The sequence below is a fragment of the Lepisosteus oculatus genome, chromosome 4 (assembly GCF_040954835.1).
Source record: "Lepisosteus oculatus isolate fLepOcu1 chromosome 4, fLepOcu1.hap2, whole genome shotgun sequence".
NCBI classification, from domain to species: Eukaryota; Metazoa; Chordata; class Actinopteri; order Semionotiformes; family Lepisosteidae; genus Lepisosteus; species Lepisosteus oculatus.
The window spans coordinates 26,703,344-26,720,476 of NC_090699.1; the positions used below are offsets into that span (position 1 = coordinate 26,703,344).

The following is a 17,133-nucleotide window of genomic DNA, read 5'->3' on the forward strand; positions in this document are numbered from 1 at the left end:
AGTCCATCACAGGGCACAGATAGACACAAACACACACACTCACACCCAGACCAGTTTTCCTAGAATCCAATTAACCTACTAGTAGATCTTTGGACAGTGAAAGCAAACCAGATCACCCAGCGGAAACCCACACAAACACAGGAATAATATACAAAGTCCAAGCAGAGAGCACACTTGGTCAGAATTTAAACCGAGGTCCCCAGCTGTGTGAGGCAGCAAAACTAATCTCTGTGCTACTGTGCCACCCATGAGGCAACTACAGTAGTCATTAGTTAATCTCCTTGGACTAATCTGGCAAATACAAAGTTCACCTGTCCAGATTTGTGTTATTTTGTCAATAAGTAAGTACTTTCAGTACTTTCAGTAAGTACACCACTTACAGTCGCTTCAGTGTTTTCTGACAGGAATACATGGAGCTTTGTGACAAATCTGCTTGTGTGGAAAACTATGTGGGAAGTGGAGAAGAATCTGATTTTTTTCCCTCTGTCCTCTAAGTGTTGTGGATGTTGATTTATTCATTCTATGACAGGATTCCCAGGGTTTATCTGCTAGCAGATAGGCTAGGCCGCTGGCTAGGCCTCTGGGTACTCATGCATGTTGTGTACACATGGGAAGAGCTTACCCAAAATCCCTCTTGGTGCTCTGTGGGAGAGTGTGTCATGAAGTGTCATGATGAAGTGTGACCCCCACCATTTTCATTTTACCAAATCTCTTTTCAGGATACATAACTCAGAGGTGGTGAAAGTTTAGGAAGAATACAGCTCTGTATTGCAATTTATTGAGTCATGATCATAAATTCTGCTCATGAAGTTTGCCTTTATATCTTGAGCAATAATTGTATACAGCAAGTAGTAGCAAATTTAAATTAGTTTGTATGCCATGCATTATCCTCTTATTAAATTATAATTTGAGGTTTTACTTATATTTGTGCTTGTTAAATCAAGAGTGAATAGAAATCATATTTATGCAAAGAGAGAGAAGAGGGAATGTACTTTGCAGTCTCTGAAGTACATACTGTAGGATAGAAGACACATTTGAAAGTCTTTTATTAAAGTAGTATTTACATTATGAACTGCAAAGCCTTTGCTTGCTGTCCAATAAGGCTACATAACTCTTCACGAGTATTAAGGTCTGACTGTGAAGGCATATTTGCAAAAGAAAACTGTACCTTGAAAAGATGAAGGAGAATCAAGTAAAAAATAAGTTTGACTAATTTGGAAATGGGAAGGTTTTTTTTTCTCTCCCTCCACCTTCTCTTCTTTTTCAAGTCAAAGGTTTTGCAAATGAGCGCAATGCTATCTTCTCTCTCTGATTTTGTTTCAGAGCCATCCTGCGTCTGTGAAGTTATTGATTGAAGCTGAAGGTGAACAGCTGCTCCTGGCTCTTGAGAAAAATGAGTAAGTGTTTCTAATTCATTTCCACCATGCAGACAAAATGTTTGAAGTAGGCATTTCTGGATTACAAATTGGTGACATGTGTGGTGCCCCAGGCTATAACAGGGGTTGTGGCCCTCTATATAATACAGTTCTGATAAGCTTTCTTTTCTATCACAAGTACAGACAGCCTTTGGCTGCATTTGTGTTTAGTCTCTTGAAACAAGAGAGCTTGAAAGACAAGAGTTAATAAAAATGAGGTGCTGGTGAATATGGTTTGTTTTCCCTTCATAATTCCTTTCCTTTTTCAGGCACAACTAATTATAATTTGTCTCATATGAAAAAGCAAAAAGAATTAAATTCCTAAGGCATACCGAAGTTGAAAAATCACAGCAATTGGAAGATTTGATGCTCTAATGCAGACCAGTAGGCTGTTGGAGCAATGGTTTGTGATATTTTTTTCCACAATAGCCATAGCCCATGATTATGATGAACAGTAATACAGACAAATAGCCCTTGGCAATCCTGGAGCATATAACCTCCTATGCAGTTCATTAGGATTTTTTTTAGCACTAGTGTAAAATTTTGGAAAGTAATGTTTAGTGTGAAGTTTGGAAGTGTTAGTGAGTTACTAATGGTGTACTTGTGTGTGAAATGTGTCACTGGGACATCTCTGTTTACCTGGACTTTGGAAGGTCCAAATGGGTGTCATATCCATATCAGTTATAGGACGGTCAGTGAAAGTTACTCTAGCAGGTAGCAGTCCACAACTTGACACAATCCTTGACTTTTTGTTTTTGTAATGCAGTACACATGATTGCAGGACAGAGGTTATCTCTTTGCTTTTTCAATTTTTTTTGGTTTAATAAAGCCACATAATAAACCAGGATCCCAATAACACAAGTTTTTTTTTGTTTAAAAAGTCAATTATAAAACATTCACTGCTTGTGAAAACTGAGATTCTTGTGACGTTGTTATAATTTCATAAATATAAAAAGTATTTGCTCCAAAACAGAGAAAGCCATTTATATGTTCTTGTTTGTTTGTCAGTATGATCCAGTTTTAATAGAACTTCAAATAAGGAGCACTTTGTGTTGTCTTATTTGTGGTCAAACTGTGTTCAGTTTCAAAAATCTTTTTTGAAATACAGAAAATGTTGCCAGGGTGTGAAAAAAGCTTCTCAAATTCTGCCTATTTACTTCAGGAATATTCTGCAAATATGGTTTATCTACAGTCTTATGCCTTCTGAGATTATTAAGAGGCACTGACGAAGTCCGTCCAATGGACTTATTCTAAACTGTGAAATATGAATCGGAGGACACAAGTGAAAATTGTGAAGAAGCACATTTAAAACCAAGAACAGGAGGCACTTTTGCTCACAAAGGTCTTTGGGAATCTGGAATAAGCTGGTCAGCCATTTCAGTGAAGATTAACTCAGATATTTTTCTAGAAACAGCTAGAAGAGATCAGCTAGCTACTAGCAATCGACACATACAATAGACTCCTCTTGTTTGTAACCATTCCAATGATCTTATGAGTCGACAGCTGTGGTCCCAGGAAGCTAAAGAGGTTTTCACCTCTGAGGAAACTAGCAGACACACGCTCACTGGGAGATATTTAGATACCCTTAAGGGTGTGGGAGGTATCCACAGGAGTGGGCTTTGATTCACATGTGGAACGCCTTTTAAATAAATTGATTTACTGGGATCTGCTCATCATGTATATTCCTTTGGCCTGTTAATAGAAGACACCTTTATTTTCATGGGCCAGTTTGAAAGAAAACAAAATACCTTCACCAGCCAAAGGAAACAGGCAACAAAATTTAATTAATAATACAGTATGTTAGCATACAGTTTGCCAGCAGTGTCCCGAAGTCAGGGCTGGATTAGTAAAAACAAGCAAAGCTGCTTCAGTAGGGAAGAGAGCAGGGACTGTGGGGGAAAAGCAGTGCTGGATGAAATCAATGCCAGTGAGTTCGATTGTACTCGGCTTGCAGAGGCAAAGCTCATGCATTCAGTCTGTAAAGAATTAGGGTTACAGGCATTGGGTTAAGCCTCTGAACAGAAGAACAGGATTTATGTTTTTCCACTGCTTCACTTTGGGACCTCACTTCTTTTTTAAAAAAGTTATTTGATCCACACACACAAAAAAACTAAAAATGGAAGTTATGTTGTTACTTTTTCTTTGCATGTAATCAGTTATTTACCCAACTGGCAATTTGAAAAATGAGGCAAACTCCAGTATCATTCTTGGTATTCCTACTTTATTAATTTCCATTCTCGTGTTTAGTTTTTGTAACTTGTCTGGTTGTCAGCTGTTTTTATATGTTATATCAGGTGGTTGGGATTGATTAGGATTGTAATCAGGATTATTTTAGCCTGTCCATATTGTAATATCTTCATATTATAATCCCCCTGCAATTTAGAACTGCCAGGTGTTAATCGATGTGGCTCACATTTACAAGCCCTGTAGCAGCACATGACACCACACACATCTTCGTCCTGGAAACAGACATTTGTTTTTGCACTCTGTAGACCTAATGTCACCTACTGCAGAGTGAACATTGAATGGAGAACTAATGCAGAGAAACTGGGGATACCCTCAACAACTTGATACCATGCACCTATAACAGTGCTTGGCCCCTTGGGAAATTGTCGGCCAATGACATAGACCAGACTTGAACTAGCAATCTCTGAACATTAGGGGTCAACATGTGCTCTTAATAAACACCTTTACTGCCACTCAAGGACATCTTATCTGAAGCTCTAGAATGTTTCTTATAATCCATCTTGCAAATACTGTAAGTCAAACTTACTCTGTAAAGCTGTATAATGAAAGTGCAGAAGTAATCTATTCAGATTGTTATTTAAAGACGTACATTTTCATAGAAGTGCTTACCAAATTGATCCAAAGAGACAAGGAGATCCCATATTTTGTTTGATTCTGCAAAGACATGGGGTCTGTTCTGTTCTTCATTCAACAAGTGAGAAATTCTAAGCCTTTGAAAACATTTAAAAGAAACACTAATTACAAATAGTGGGTTAAGGAAGATGCATTATGTAGATCTTGCCATTATGTGTGCTGTATTTTGTCTTTTTTTCTTATTGTAAAACTCAAATGTGATCTCCCTTGTGAGTGATTGCAGAAACATTCTCTGGCAGCAGAGTTACCATGATTATACAAGATTTATTATGCAGCCGCCTGTGCACACTGTAAATGTCATATTTTTCAATATCTGTTTTCAAGTCTTTTTTGTGATTGTGAAAGCAGATATACCAAGTCAGCTAGTTTATCTTTAAGTTGATAAAGACAGTTCTTAAAGTTTTAATAGCTTCAATCATGTGTCTGGAAAAGGACAGACTTTCTCCTTAATATTCCTTTTGGAACTAGAGCTGTAAGAGCCAAGAAGTTTTAACTGAAATGCGTCCTCCCTACGAGCTGGGCTGAAAGGGAGATTTTTGGCACAGTGGCTGATGTCACTGATGAACACCAGTTGTAAAAACATGACCAAATGTTGGAGGAAAAAAAAGTTTGTCAAATGGAATTGTGAAAAAAAATTAAATCATAAAGTTGTTTTCTGCCCTGCAAATGTCAGATTAAAAAAAATGACATCTCTTGGTGCAGACATGCCTCTTCTATATGTCTAACAAAGAACGTGCAGCCTCTGAAATGATACATTCATAGATAAAACATTTGAAAATGATAGATAAATGAAAAAAAATAAAGAAATAACAAGTGAGGATTGACACCAACTAGGGATGCAGAGACTGAAATACAAAATCAACAAAAATGAATATACCTTATTAATTATTTGCAAAACATAAAAGTGACAGAATGCTTTAGTACCAATACTTCAAACATTGATGTTATTGGTGCCTAATAGAACTATGACAAAACAGTAATTCTGATTGTTTGAAGTGTATGGTACCTTACAAACCAACCAATTAAGCGAAATGGGACATGATTGGAAGGGGTGAATACTTTTGCCAGACACTACTGTATATGTACTGTAGATAGAAGGGATTGTAAATGAAATCTGGTAGCAAGGTGTTGTCTCTTTTTTCCAGACAGAATTGATGTTTCTTTGACTTTATGTTCAGCTATTGAGTGAACAGTGTAAAACTGTTGAAGAGCAAAAATGTGTACTTTGGAATTTTAAGGCACGCAAAAGGTAACTCAAAAAATATAATCTGTAATGTTACAGCATCAAATCTCTCTGAACATCAATTGTCTTTGAGCAGAGAAGTTTGCATATTGCTGCAGTAATGTCTGTGGGGGAAAAAAAGCATAGCTTAGCTGCGCATAAGGAGCATACCCCCATCAGCAGCCTGCTTGTGTCTCTATTTATGACTGGGTGAATGATGGCATTAGAATGTTGGATCCTCAGAGACTGCTTGTAAAAGCTCTGCCTGGGAACCTGCTGGGGTTCTCATTAAAGAGATCAGAGAATTGTTCTGCTCAGAATCTAGACTACCTTGCCAAGAAAGCTCCTTCCCTGTCTCTCCTCATTGAGCCATCATGCACAGGAAATCCTAACAGGAGTGCTTAACCAATACCTCATGTTTCAGGGTTTCTTGACTGAAGCAAAACAGACGATAGAGCTATTGTTCACAGAAAGACTACAATAGTTTACTGCAATATTTGTGTTTTGGACAAACCTCTTAAAACAGGTGGCCCTATATGGTTCTAAATGAGATTCAGAAAATATGTTTATACAGTTGGCAGCTTTTTCAGCTCAAGAATATTGTACTATACACAGTATCTGTATGAAGGAATTTGAAAACTTTCATGGTTGCACCCACCTGTGGTTTGTAGACAATACAGTGTGCATGAGAAATGGAAGTTCTTGTCTGGTGAGACTGTGTTGTCTGGCTGGTGCCTAAGGTGTAGACCTCCCGAGTAAGTGGACAGGACCATGGTCATGGTCCACGTAGGAACTAATGAAATACTGTAGGGAAGGGTAAGATGGTGATTCAGCAAGACAAATTCAAAGATGTATATTGGAAACTCAAGAGAAGAAAGCCTATGGGCGGTTTTCCTTGTAATCCTACAGAAAGAAATGAGTATCCTCTAAGTCATCAGGTACCCACTGTGGATATACAGTACATTCTTGTAGTCTGCAGTAGCAAAATCTTCAGCAAAGCAATTTTCAACTTACAAGTAAATGAACATGATGGCTGCCATTATGTCCCCCTGTCTCAGTTGTAGCTATGGAAACAGTCCAGTGGATTAAACCATGTGAAGATCCAGCAACTGACAGTGATAACATAGCTGATAGATTAAGATCATGCCTATATACATCTAATCTGAAAAAGCAAAGACATTCATATTGACTTGTGTAAGTATTGAACTGCCACACATTACAAAGAGACCATTAACAGTATTTCACTCAAGATAAAGAAAATCTGTTCAGTGTTAACTTAAGTTTAAATTGCCCCTACAGCAGACAATATAAGGATAAAAACTCATCTGATAAGCTTGCTTTATTTTCATTAGTCTATCAAAGGTTATTGTTTTTTTAATAAAAGGTACATTTTGGATTTTGACATTTTCAAAAGCAATCAGAATTCATTTAGAATTATGGTTTTATAACTAGTGTTTTTCATAACTAGTGTTTTCAAACAAATTTTGATTTCTCATTAGTTGGTAAGCTTCTTTGCTTCTTCTTTCTTTAAATATTTTTTATAAGAATGAGTTATCTGTATAAATGTTTGCTATCTATAATGCAAAAAAAATATCTCTGGTTTTATGAGCCTTTTAGTGATGAGTTAATTATCTCTCTATATGAGAAACCACTGTATGAGAATACTAACAAGGAAGAAACACTAAAACAACTGCTTTGATCCATTACACTGACATGTAAGACAAACGGAAGGTACAAAGAGTGGATAGCGAACAGCAGCCAAGAGATAAGAAACAACCAGATTTGCTGTGGAACAAAGATATGCACACGACAAACTCCATAATCTCTGTAAAGACTTCCTCTTTCTTTCCCTGTGTTTCTGTTCGGCATATTAAGAAAGTATTAATCATTTTGAAAGACAGTGAAACCCAGTAATACTGACATCTGGTATTCTGCCAAATTGATTTGTTTGATTAAATTTGTCGTCAAATCTAATAAATCATTAGTAAACCTCATTTGGTTTTCATGTATGGTTTGAAGAACTCTCACTCCTTATTATACAGGTCAGTCCTATTTACTTTTTTGATAAGTACAAGAGGTAGGAAATTTCAGATGGGTAAAGCAAGGAAATTAATATACTGTATAAAAGTTATTCAATCCTGGAACTGAAGGAGAGCATTAATTTTTAAACGGGAAATGAACTGCAGAAGGATTTCACAAAGCAAACTGTCTCCCTATGAGGTTAAATGAAAGATAAAGAGTTGTTTGGGATAGTGCTTCAGCAATTGTCAAGTATGTACTGGGATTTTTATAAATATTAATGGTAGGTTTGAAGCTAGGATTAGATTAAGATTATGGGTTGGAGTATGGGTTAACATTATGATATGTTCTGGATATAGAACTAGTCAAGCAGCATAGGTTTGGTTTAGGATTCTTTTGCTGTTTGTTGTTTTGTGAAACAATGCAGTTTATATCAAATTAGAAGGTAGCTTAATTTGTTGAAATATTACTTAATAATGCACAGGTGGTGACCTACAGTACATGTATTGAATAATGTATGTTATCTGTCTTCAGCCTGTTTAAATTGATTCAGAAGGTATACTTTTTAAAAACTGTATAAGAAGTGGAATGTCACCTTTCTAAAAATCAACTAAAGGATCTCAACAGGGTTGAGGGTTGGTTCCATAATACAAGTGTAAAGGTACAATATTAATGATTTAGCGAAAAGTATGAATTAGACTCTTAGAACAATTAACTGGAGAATGTGATGTAGAGTGTGGTTGTGGGATAGATGGTAAGATTCACTAGCCTTTATTGAAAACGATCAGTACAAATTAAGTTCACTTCATTTCTTGAAAATTTTAAAAGGAGATATTGCTGTTGTCGTGACTCAGTCTTGTGGTGCTGGGTTCACTTTATCAGTGGAAAGATAAAAACTCACTGTGATTTCTTGTCTCTGTTAAAAAAAGGCTTTGAGTTCTCTTCATCTTCGATGCAGTGATATTGCTGTTATGTTTTATAATTGGCATGTGTTTTCATAATGCTGTAAAAAACATCTCCAGAATCCATTTCACATGGTTTACTAAGGAGTATCTCTGCTTAATGCTGTTGCTAAACAACAGGGCTGAGTGAGTCAGATTTCACTTATATTTAATTACATCCAAATAAGTTACAGAGAATTTACAGTTTATTATTACAAATGTCATTAACGCAGATGTAGTAATGTAATAATTATCGTGTTCACAGAATTGCCTGTTTCTTTCACTCCCCTTTGTAAGTAGTGCAGTATCTTTGTTATAGTACATGAGTGCAGTATTAGTTTTGAGACTGAAAATGCACATCAGTATTATAGAATCAGAACAATGCATACATTATCATTGTGTATTGTAGCAGTTTATAGATAGTTATGTAGGTTGAATTTAATGCAAAACACTAATTGACTGTGTAAAGAGGTCTAAAAGTCCAAAAAGCAGGGAAACAGTGTCTGTTGCCCAATAGAATTTCTTAAGTGCTCCGTCAAGGGAAATTTATTATTATTGTCGCCTATTGCCTCCACAAAAACAAAGTAACAGGCGGTAAAAACTGCCACAACAGACACACACACAATCATATTAATGACCAGATTGAAGCCGTTTTTTCAACAGAGCAAATAAACAGCACAGTCCCCCCCTGACCTCATGAGAAAGAGCCGCTGGATTACCAGAGATAAAGCAGAAGTGGGAGGACAGCTCTACATCCCCACAAACCCACTGCTTAGCAAAGAAACACGCACAGACCTTCTCTCCCCTAGACCCCTTAACTCCTTGAAGCTGCCAAGTAAGCAAAAACGCCTGCGTGCTGGCCTGTTTCTCTCCAAACGAGCTGACCCCTGAGCTAGAGCAGATACTCCCCTAGGCAAACTGACCAAGATGAACATATTTGCAGCTCAGGCTTGCAACAGTGAGAGTGGTCATCCATCCCCCCACCCCACCCCTCCTCTGACCAAGCAATGTGCCTGGATGTCATCACCACTTTACTAGAGGTTCTGTGGAGGCTTGTGAACTCCAGACAGCAGGGGTCTGTTTCCTGTGAGGCACTGACCCCACAGGCGAGAGACAGATGTTATTAAGTGAGTCTGCTGTGGAAGTGACAGGATGGAACAGGCCACATTGAGTTTCAAATGCAGTATTAGGATAGAGGCTGAAGCCTGAAAAATAGACACCCCAAATGTGTTTAGGCCGGCCCTCTGTCTGGAGTAATGGGCTGCTTTGTGTCGTGTCAGCAGCCATTATGGAGAATATGCTTAGCACCACTGTTTCACAGGTGTCATGGTTAAGCCAGTAGGTTGAGCATAAAGCCAACCACTAGGAATAATATGGAACTTTAAACAGACCAAGGTGTGAGTAATTTCAGGATATCCACTTTGCAATTGCTAAGAACATTTCTTCTGTAACATGATATGTTCAGAACTAAGTCCAAACTGATATATGGAGTTTGTCGTGTGCATATCTTTCCTAAAAATATATAAACACAAAACAGTGATGCTACAGTTTCATTTTACCAAACTTATGTTTCTATTTACAATTGATAAATTGGCTTTTTCTATCAATTCCTGTTTGCACTAATGTGTAGTTTAAATCAGTGGAAAGTGATATAGGAAGTCCCTAGAAACAGTGGTATTTCACAGACTGGTCCATTTAACGATGTTAACAGCAGGAGAATAGGCCTACAGTAAATGGTAGAACGTACTGTACATTGACACCACCTAGCCTGGCACACTCCTGTCTTGCCTTGTGGGTATTTGTTGCTTTCCTCTGCAAATCTCCCTATTTACAGAAAGTACTAGGTTTCTGAAACTGAATATGGGCATAGACATTGGTCAAATTACCCACTTGAGATCCCTTTTCGGTATTCCGTTGTAAAGAACAACAGTTCTGTGGCAGCTCTTGGAAACATTGTTCAGAACCCTGAATGAAATGGTTGAATGCCCAATAAAAATGTAAATACCAGTCTTGTAGCAGAGCTTTTTCCTATATCTGCTGTTCAAGGTCTAAGTTGTACTCTTTACATGCAGAATTACTTACATATTCTCCTTTGGTTAATAAAAATCGTGAATTTTGGCAGCCACTGCCTGCAGTTTAGGTTATGTATCTACAGTACATATAGGGTTCATGTTTAACTTAACAAATGTGCCTTTTGTCTCAATTATCTTAGGAAACATTCAAACAGAAAGTTCCCATTATCTGAAGCCTATAACCCTAGATATACAGTATGGGTTATTTGTCAAGGATATTTTGTTGTAGAATGATAAATATTGCATTTATTGCCAATTCCTGTTTGTGATTCAACACATTAAATAAAATAAATAGCTAAAAAGGAGGCAGACCAGCCATGCTCAAGGACTTCCATTTCATGACAGAAATAACATTTTCTTTTTTTTTTCATTTTGCTATTAAAAAAGAAAAGCACAGAAGATGAGAAGAGAAAATGTATTTTTCCACATAACAAATCTGTTGTGTATGGCTATGAATAATGTCAAATATACACTGTATATTTTGGTTTTCATAATTCTCATTACTTTAGTGGTGATACTGTGCAGAGGATTACTATTCCCAGGGTCATCTTGTTTATTCTAAAAGACCTCATTGTGTTATCTTCATTCAGTTTTTTAGGAGAAATTAAGCATTTTGCCAAAGGTATATATATTTTTTTTTAATCAGAAGTGTTATAACACATTTGCTCCTTCCCATCCTGAGCCAAAAATATTGTGATAAATCTGGTAAGAAGATAAGATGACCTGACTGACTTCTGTTGGTAAGCTTTAGTATTGCCCTTTATCATCAAAAGCCGCTTTCACTTGTCCCCCTTCATAGAGCTGGGCATTTTACTGAAGTAATCTGAGAAAAGTACCTTGCTCAAGGGAATAACAGCAGCATCCCACCTAGGGTTGGAACCCACAGCTTTCCAGGTTCAAGTGCAGAGCAATAACCACACTTCCAAAGGCAAAGTGGGTCTTGCCCTTTTGTACATACTGTACAGACCAGATTCTCTAGGCATGGTGCTCGACAAATTAGGAAGCCCAAGAGCCAGTTGTGTGAATGGATCATTAAATAGTTATGAATAGTTAAAATTATATTTTAAATAAAATTTTTCTTTGGGGATATTATTGTTTTGTCCTTCAGCCCATGCTGTTCTCTATGGATAATATGAAGCATGGGTTGGTTTGGTTTGAGGGTGGCATCTATTTCCCAATTTTCTGCCAGTGTTTTCTGTGTCTATCAAAGACTTGTTGTATGACTCTTCTGTTTTTGCTCCATTGAAATGAAAGTGGAAACATTTTCCAAAAGCTTAATTCAAGGGAGGGAAAAGCAAGAATAAAGGAGAAAAACAAAACAACACAGAGACGCACTTTGAGCCCATGTGTCCAAAAGCTGTTCTCTGGCAGTACTGATGCAGGCTGAGCTCCAAAACTAGAATGCTGTTGCTGGACTATCTCTCACAGTTTCCACACCATGACACCATTCCCCACTGACCTCAGCCCTGACTGACTGATCTGTTTGAATTCTGCTTGAGTCAGCTTCCCATGTAGAACAGGAATCCTGAGTTTTTTGGTCAAACTTCCTGTTTCCAGAATTTCATAGAGGCTGACCTGTAGCAGTCCCGATGATGGAGGTCAACAGATAGCCAAAGGGAAATGTGTCTTCTTTATCAGCCTCAATTGCACAAACAAGAATAAGGGAAGGAAATGTATCCTACTTCAAATCCCTGAGTTTGCCGGATATTTCATTTTGCTGTGTGTGGAGGTACAATACAATTGAAAACTGAGAACCAAAGTAAGCTAAAGCAGCTCAAGGCTTGGGATTAAGTGAAATTTTACAACTATTGACTTCTAAAACTTGCGCTCTTAAAATGTTCTAGTAATCCTAATAATTTAGTCATTATAGTATTCAAAGGAAGGGTGTCTTTTCTACCCCTTTAAATGGATTTCTAAGTAAGTAAGGACAGGCAAAAGGAACTTGACCAGAAGCCATCACTTTTTGAGATGCAACCACATTATGTGTGTTATTACTCCTTAGTTTATATGATTGCAAGAAATCTTTAATCATGTTACATGTATCATTAAGAATAATAAAGCAAGGTAGAGATGTCAAGTCACATAACACCAAGAAGACATAAACCAGATGTATTTGCTTCATACTGATGAGGGATGGCAAGCTACAGCCAACACCTGCATCTGTTTAGGTTAATATTAGGCTAAATTGTGTACCAGGGGGCTGGAAGTGAATGAAGAAAAACTGTTCAAAAGCAAACACTATAACCACAGAGAAGGAAATGTGGTGCACTAGAAACAGTTATAGAGATGACGAGGTTGAAGAGTGAGTGTGCTCACTTGTTCCTCCAAACTGCAAGGTTGTTCTCAGGGTTTTGGGCTTTTTCAGGGGTTGCACTGATTGTATTGGCTCAGCTGTGCAATATCCCTGAGCTGGGGGTGGGGAAAGACCCTTGACCCTATAATTCTGTGACCCTGCGAGCACTTCCTCTGTGGAGCCAAAATCCCTGCTTCTAAGTGGAGAACAAGCTCTCCTTCCATTCTTCTTCCCTCTCACCTAATCTCTCCTTTGACAGTGACAGGAGGCAGCTGATAGTCCAAAACTAAGGTGTGCCAATAACAATAGTGTCTGGCCAGCCCAGAGGAAGTAGTTCTGGAATGACTATAGGGATGCTGACTGATGCTGAGGCCAAAATAACAAAGCTCTTATTTTTGAGGGGGGTGGGGGCAAAGGCGACAAGTAGGTTTGGTGGAAAAATGGCTTGCACGGAACAAATGTCATATCTGTGATGCAAGTGCTGAGATGATCTCCGGTTCCGTCTTCTTTTCCTTTTTTATTGACACATTATTTCATCCTTGACCTCAAACTGGAGTTCATTCATGAAAGTGAGAAATGCCTCTAAATTCCATAATGCTAGTAGATTTTTTTCTAGGTAAATATAAGAAAATTCACATTTTAAAATTGCTCCCTAATATCCTTGGATTTCACTCAAGGTTCAACCTCAAATAATATAAAATGTGCAAAGGAATATGTTTAATAAGATTTTATTCTATTCGGCTAAACTGATTTTTTCAAATTTATATTACATTAAGGGCACTACTAACATTAAAAGGACAATTTCAGTATTCTCACAGTTTTATGTAAGTAGAATAAAACAAACTGCAGCTATCTGCCTTCTGTCACAATGTGATTTCTGTGCTACTTTTCTGTAACCTAATTTTCCAGGATGCCAGAGGCAGTTGAAGACAGATGATAGTATTTTTTTTTCAGCATGAATGATAATTAGTTGCTGCTTTTGTCAGCTGAGAAGCTTGAGCACCATTTACAGACAGAGGTGTCAAAAGTTACCTCACCATGAATCCACAAAGGGCTCCTGAATGGCTCAGCCAGTAACTGTGCTCGATCAGAGAGCAAACGGACCGTATTATCAAGACGTCACTGTTTCGGGTTCAGGTTCACATAATCACCTTATTGTGACCACGATTCTCCAGCAGGGTTGAGTAGAGTGGACCTGGCCAAGGGATTCAGAACTGGCCATGCAAGAGACCCCTGGGGATTGGCAGGTACCGGTACCGGAGAGCTTGTGGTATCATCAGTAAGAGGAACTCCACCTCTCCAATCAGTGCCATGTCTCCAGTGTGACACTGTGGAGTTCACAATGTGTAAAGGGTGAGCAGCTAATTAGTGAACATTAGAGTTAGAGAAGATCAATACCCATCCCTGGGAACTTCTGTTCAGCAAGCTTAATTGATCAGGAACTAAAGTTTCCTAGATGCAGGGGTACGTAAAGAAAAATAATGATCCAGTTTCATTGGAAATTTGAAAGTATACTGTATAGAAAGGCCATGAAGGTATTTATTAAGTTTATTTTTTACGCTGTGTTGTCATAACCTTGGTTAGGGCATCTGACATTACCTGGTGTGAAACAGATAGCTTTTTTCCTTATCTGCCATGTTCAAGCTGAAAGCTCACTCATCTTATTTTCAGAATCTAATCATTTTGTGTAAGAGCCGTTTCTGTTCATTGCCTTGTTTTCTTGGCATTGGAACAATTTAACACAACAGCATCACCTAGGTTTCATGTTAAATGGTGTAAGGAATGATGGATTTTGTGATCTAATCTCCATTTGGATTACTGATTCTGAATATAATAATTGTGGACTGAACAAGGATATATTTGGCACACAGTGTTTTTATTTGGTCGACTTAGTTTCACCTGAGAGGATTCCTTTCCTCCTTTTCAAGGATATTGGACCCCTGTTAGCACTATAGGTGCCATTTATCGTCTGCTGTCAGAACTCAGGAAGCATGACCACCAACTCAAAGTTGTTGTAAAAACATCAGCAAAATCCCAACTGTTTGCGTGGTGTATGTGTGTGTGTGTGAGAAACTATGAGGAAAAGGATGTTTGGGAGAAATAAAATGAAAACAAATCACCAATATGGAAACAATCTTTTTTGAAAAAAAATCTTTTTTAAAAAAAACAAATAAAACTTGCACTTAATTGTTTGTTTTCCCTCAGGAGACATAACACGAAAGGAGTCTTGCAGAACAAGGAAGGCGTGCCAGATTTTAGGCAAAGGTTGAATTAATTGGAAGGATGCTAACGTACTGACAGTACATTTAAGCACATGTTTATTATTTTTCAAGAATAATAATCTGGTTTATTGCTTGCAGGTCCCAAGTCACTCATTAGCTGCAGTATGAAGTTGTAATGAATATAAATATACAGTAAGGGATTCTGGGCCAACACATGTAAACCTCTGGAGTTTGTTTAAACAGAAAGCCTCAGAGCTTTTTGTATGATGTCTTATTGTGTTAATGTAAACTCAAGAATTACAAGTTTTAAGAACCAAATTCTTTTTCCCAAGACACACGTAAGTTCGGAAGTCAGCTGTAATCAAAGAATACATACTGTACATACCAGGAATTACATTTTCTTATCTCTTGCACTATGACATAAAGTATTTATGCCAAAAGACCAGGTTGAATTTGCTCAGCGTTTCCATACTGCTGAGTGTGATGGGTGTTGTTTGGAGAATCTCTGAAATGGAATTGTTAATGAAGACTGAATGGTAGTTAATGTGGAAAATTTTAATATGAAACTTGGAAACCTGCAATAGTTAATAAGAAGATTTTCTATTTGTTTAAAAAATAAAGTGATTCTTGCCTCTGTAGGAAAGGAGGGATTTGCACAGTTGAAAGAATGAGAAGCTTTCATTGAGATCAGGGCTTTTTTATGCTGTAGGATACTATGGTGTAATGACAGATGAAATGTACATATCCCTTGGGCACACATGAAATCCCTTTGTAAGACATGAAGTGCTTTTGTTAAATTGGAAAACAAAGCCAAACAAATAAACTTCTATAGAAGGGGTCTAGCTTCCAGATGGCCAATGTTTGCAGGTACCTACAGTAGGTCTCTTCAAAGCATCAGAAGAAGAGCTGAAAGACAATTAAGAATTGGTCCAACTAAGCCAATAGCAAAAGCTGATTTAGCTCACAAAGAGCTGAGCTGGACTGAAAATTTGATGCACTGGCATTCTAAGACTCGAATTGGAGCAAAAGAAAACTCCAGCTCATGGTGAACCGGCTTTAGAAACTGGGATCTTTTCCTTGTCTACTCTCTAATGTTACAACAACACAGCATACAGACTACTACTAATAATAATAAACACCACTATCAGATGAATGAAGATTGTGAGGTGCGGAGTAGGAAGATAACAAGTCAGACAGGTTCCGAGATGCCAAGCCATGTAGAGCATGGGAATTTTGAAGAGGAAAGAAAGAAAGCCAGTGCAAGGACTCCAAGACAGCAGTTATATGATCATTTGCATGAGAACTGGTTAGGATTCTGGCTGCTGAATTCTGAACATATTGGAGTTGTTGGAGTTTGTTCAGTATAGCTTTAGATACCCCAGTGAGTAGAACTGAGCTGGCATTTGCTAAGAATGAGAAACTTGGAAAACAGTAAACAATGTATTATTATTTTCATTTTTCGTTGATCTAGCTCTGAAACCTGATAAAATGTTTATTATAATGGCTTGATAAGTATTAACATATGTGTAAGGAAACAAAGCTGATACACAAATCTGTCTTTAAATTATTGAAAGAAGAATATATTAAAAGAGTCTTTGATTTGTTACATGTGAGTTGTAATGTTTTCCGTTGCCATGGGATAAGTGATATCATCATACTTAAGATTAAAGAGGCTTCACAATATGACATCACACACTTGGTCCAGCATCTAAAATATATTTCTGTTCTGGGCTTTGTTATAAGACATTTTTTTCGACTAGCTGAAAGCCAGAAATGCAAAATAGGCCCTCTTTTAACTGTACATTAATATTATGCCAATGTCTGACACCATTCATCAATTAGTGCAATCCAGATTTTTCATCATATATAACACCTGTCCTGTAAACTAAACAGCAGTAATACAGAATTGTGGTACAGCTATTGCATTTGTGTGTAGACACGGAGGTTTACAGAAAGGTTTGCATGTTATGAAACATTGCTTAATACTTCATACAACATGTGTTGTGCTTTATTTTAAAATGTAAAAATCTCTCACTGATGGACTTTGTGCAGGGATAAAACAGAAGTCT

General features: G+C 37.5%; 1 protein-coding gene across 3 annotated transcripts in view; it reads left to right on the plus strand.

The window, feature by feature from the left end:
- Nucleotides 1–17,133, plus strand: part of LOC102693085 (disintegrin and metalloproteinase domain-containing protein 12) — a 91,576-nt gene that overhangs the window by 16,526 nt on the left and 57,917 nt on the right. For all 3 annotated transcript variants that reach the window (XM_015347043.2, XM_069188998.1, XM_015347044.2), the window contains exon 3: nucleotides 1,324–1,397. In XM_015347043.2, the coding sequence (XP_015202529.1) occupies nucleotides 1,324–1,397 (74 nt within the window). The remainder of the gene's footprint in view (nucleotides 1–1,323; nucleotides 1,398–17,133) is intronic.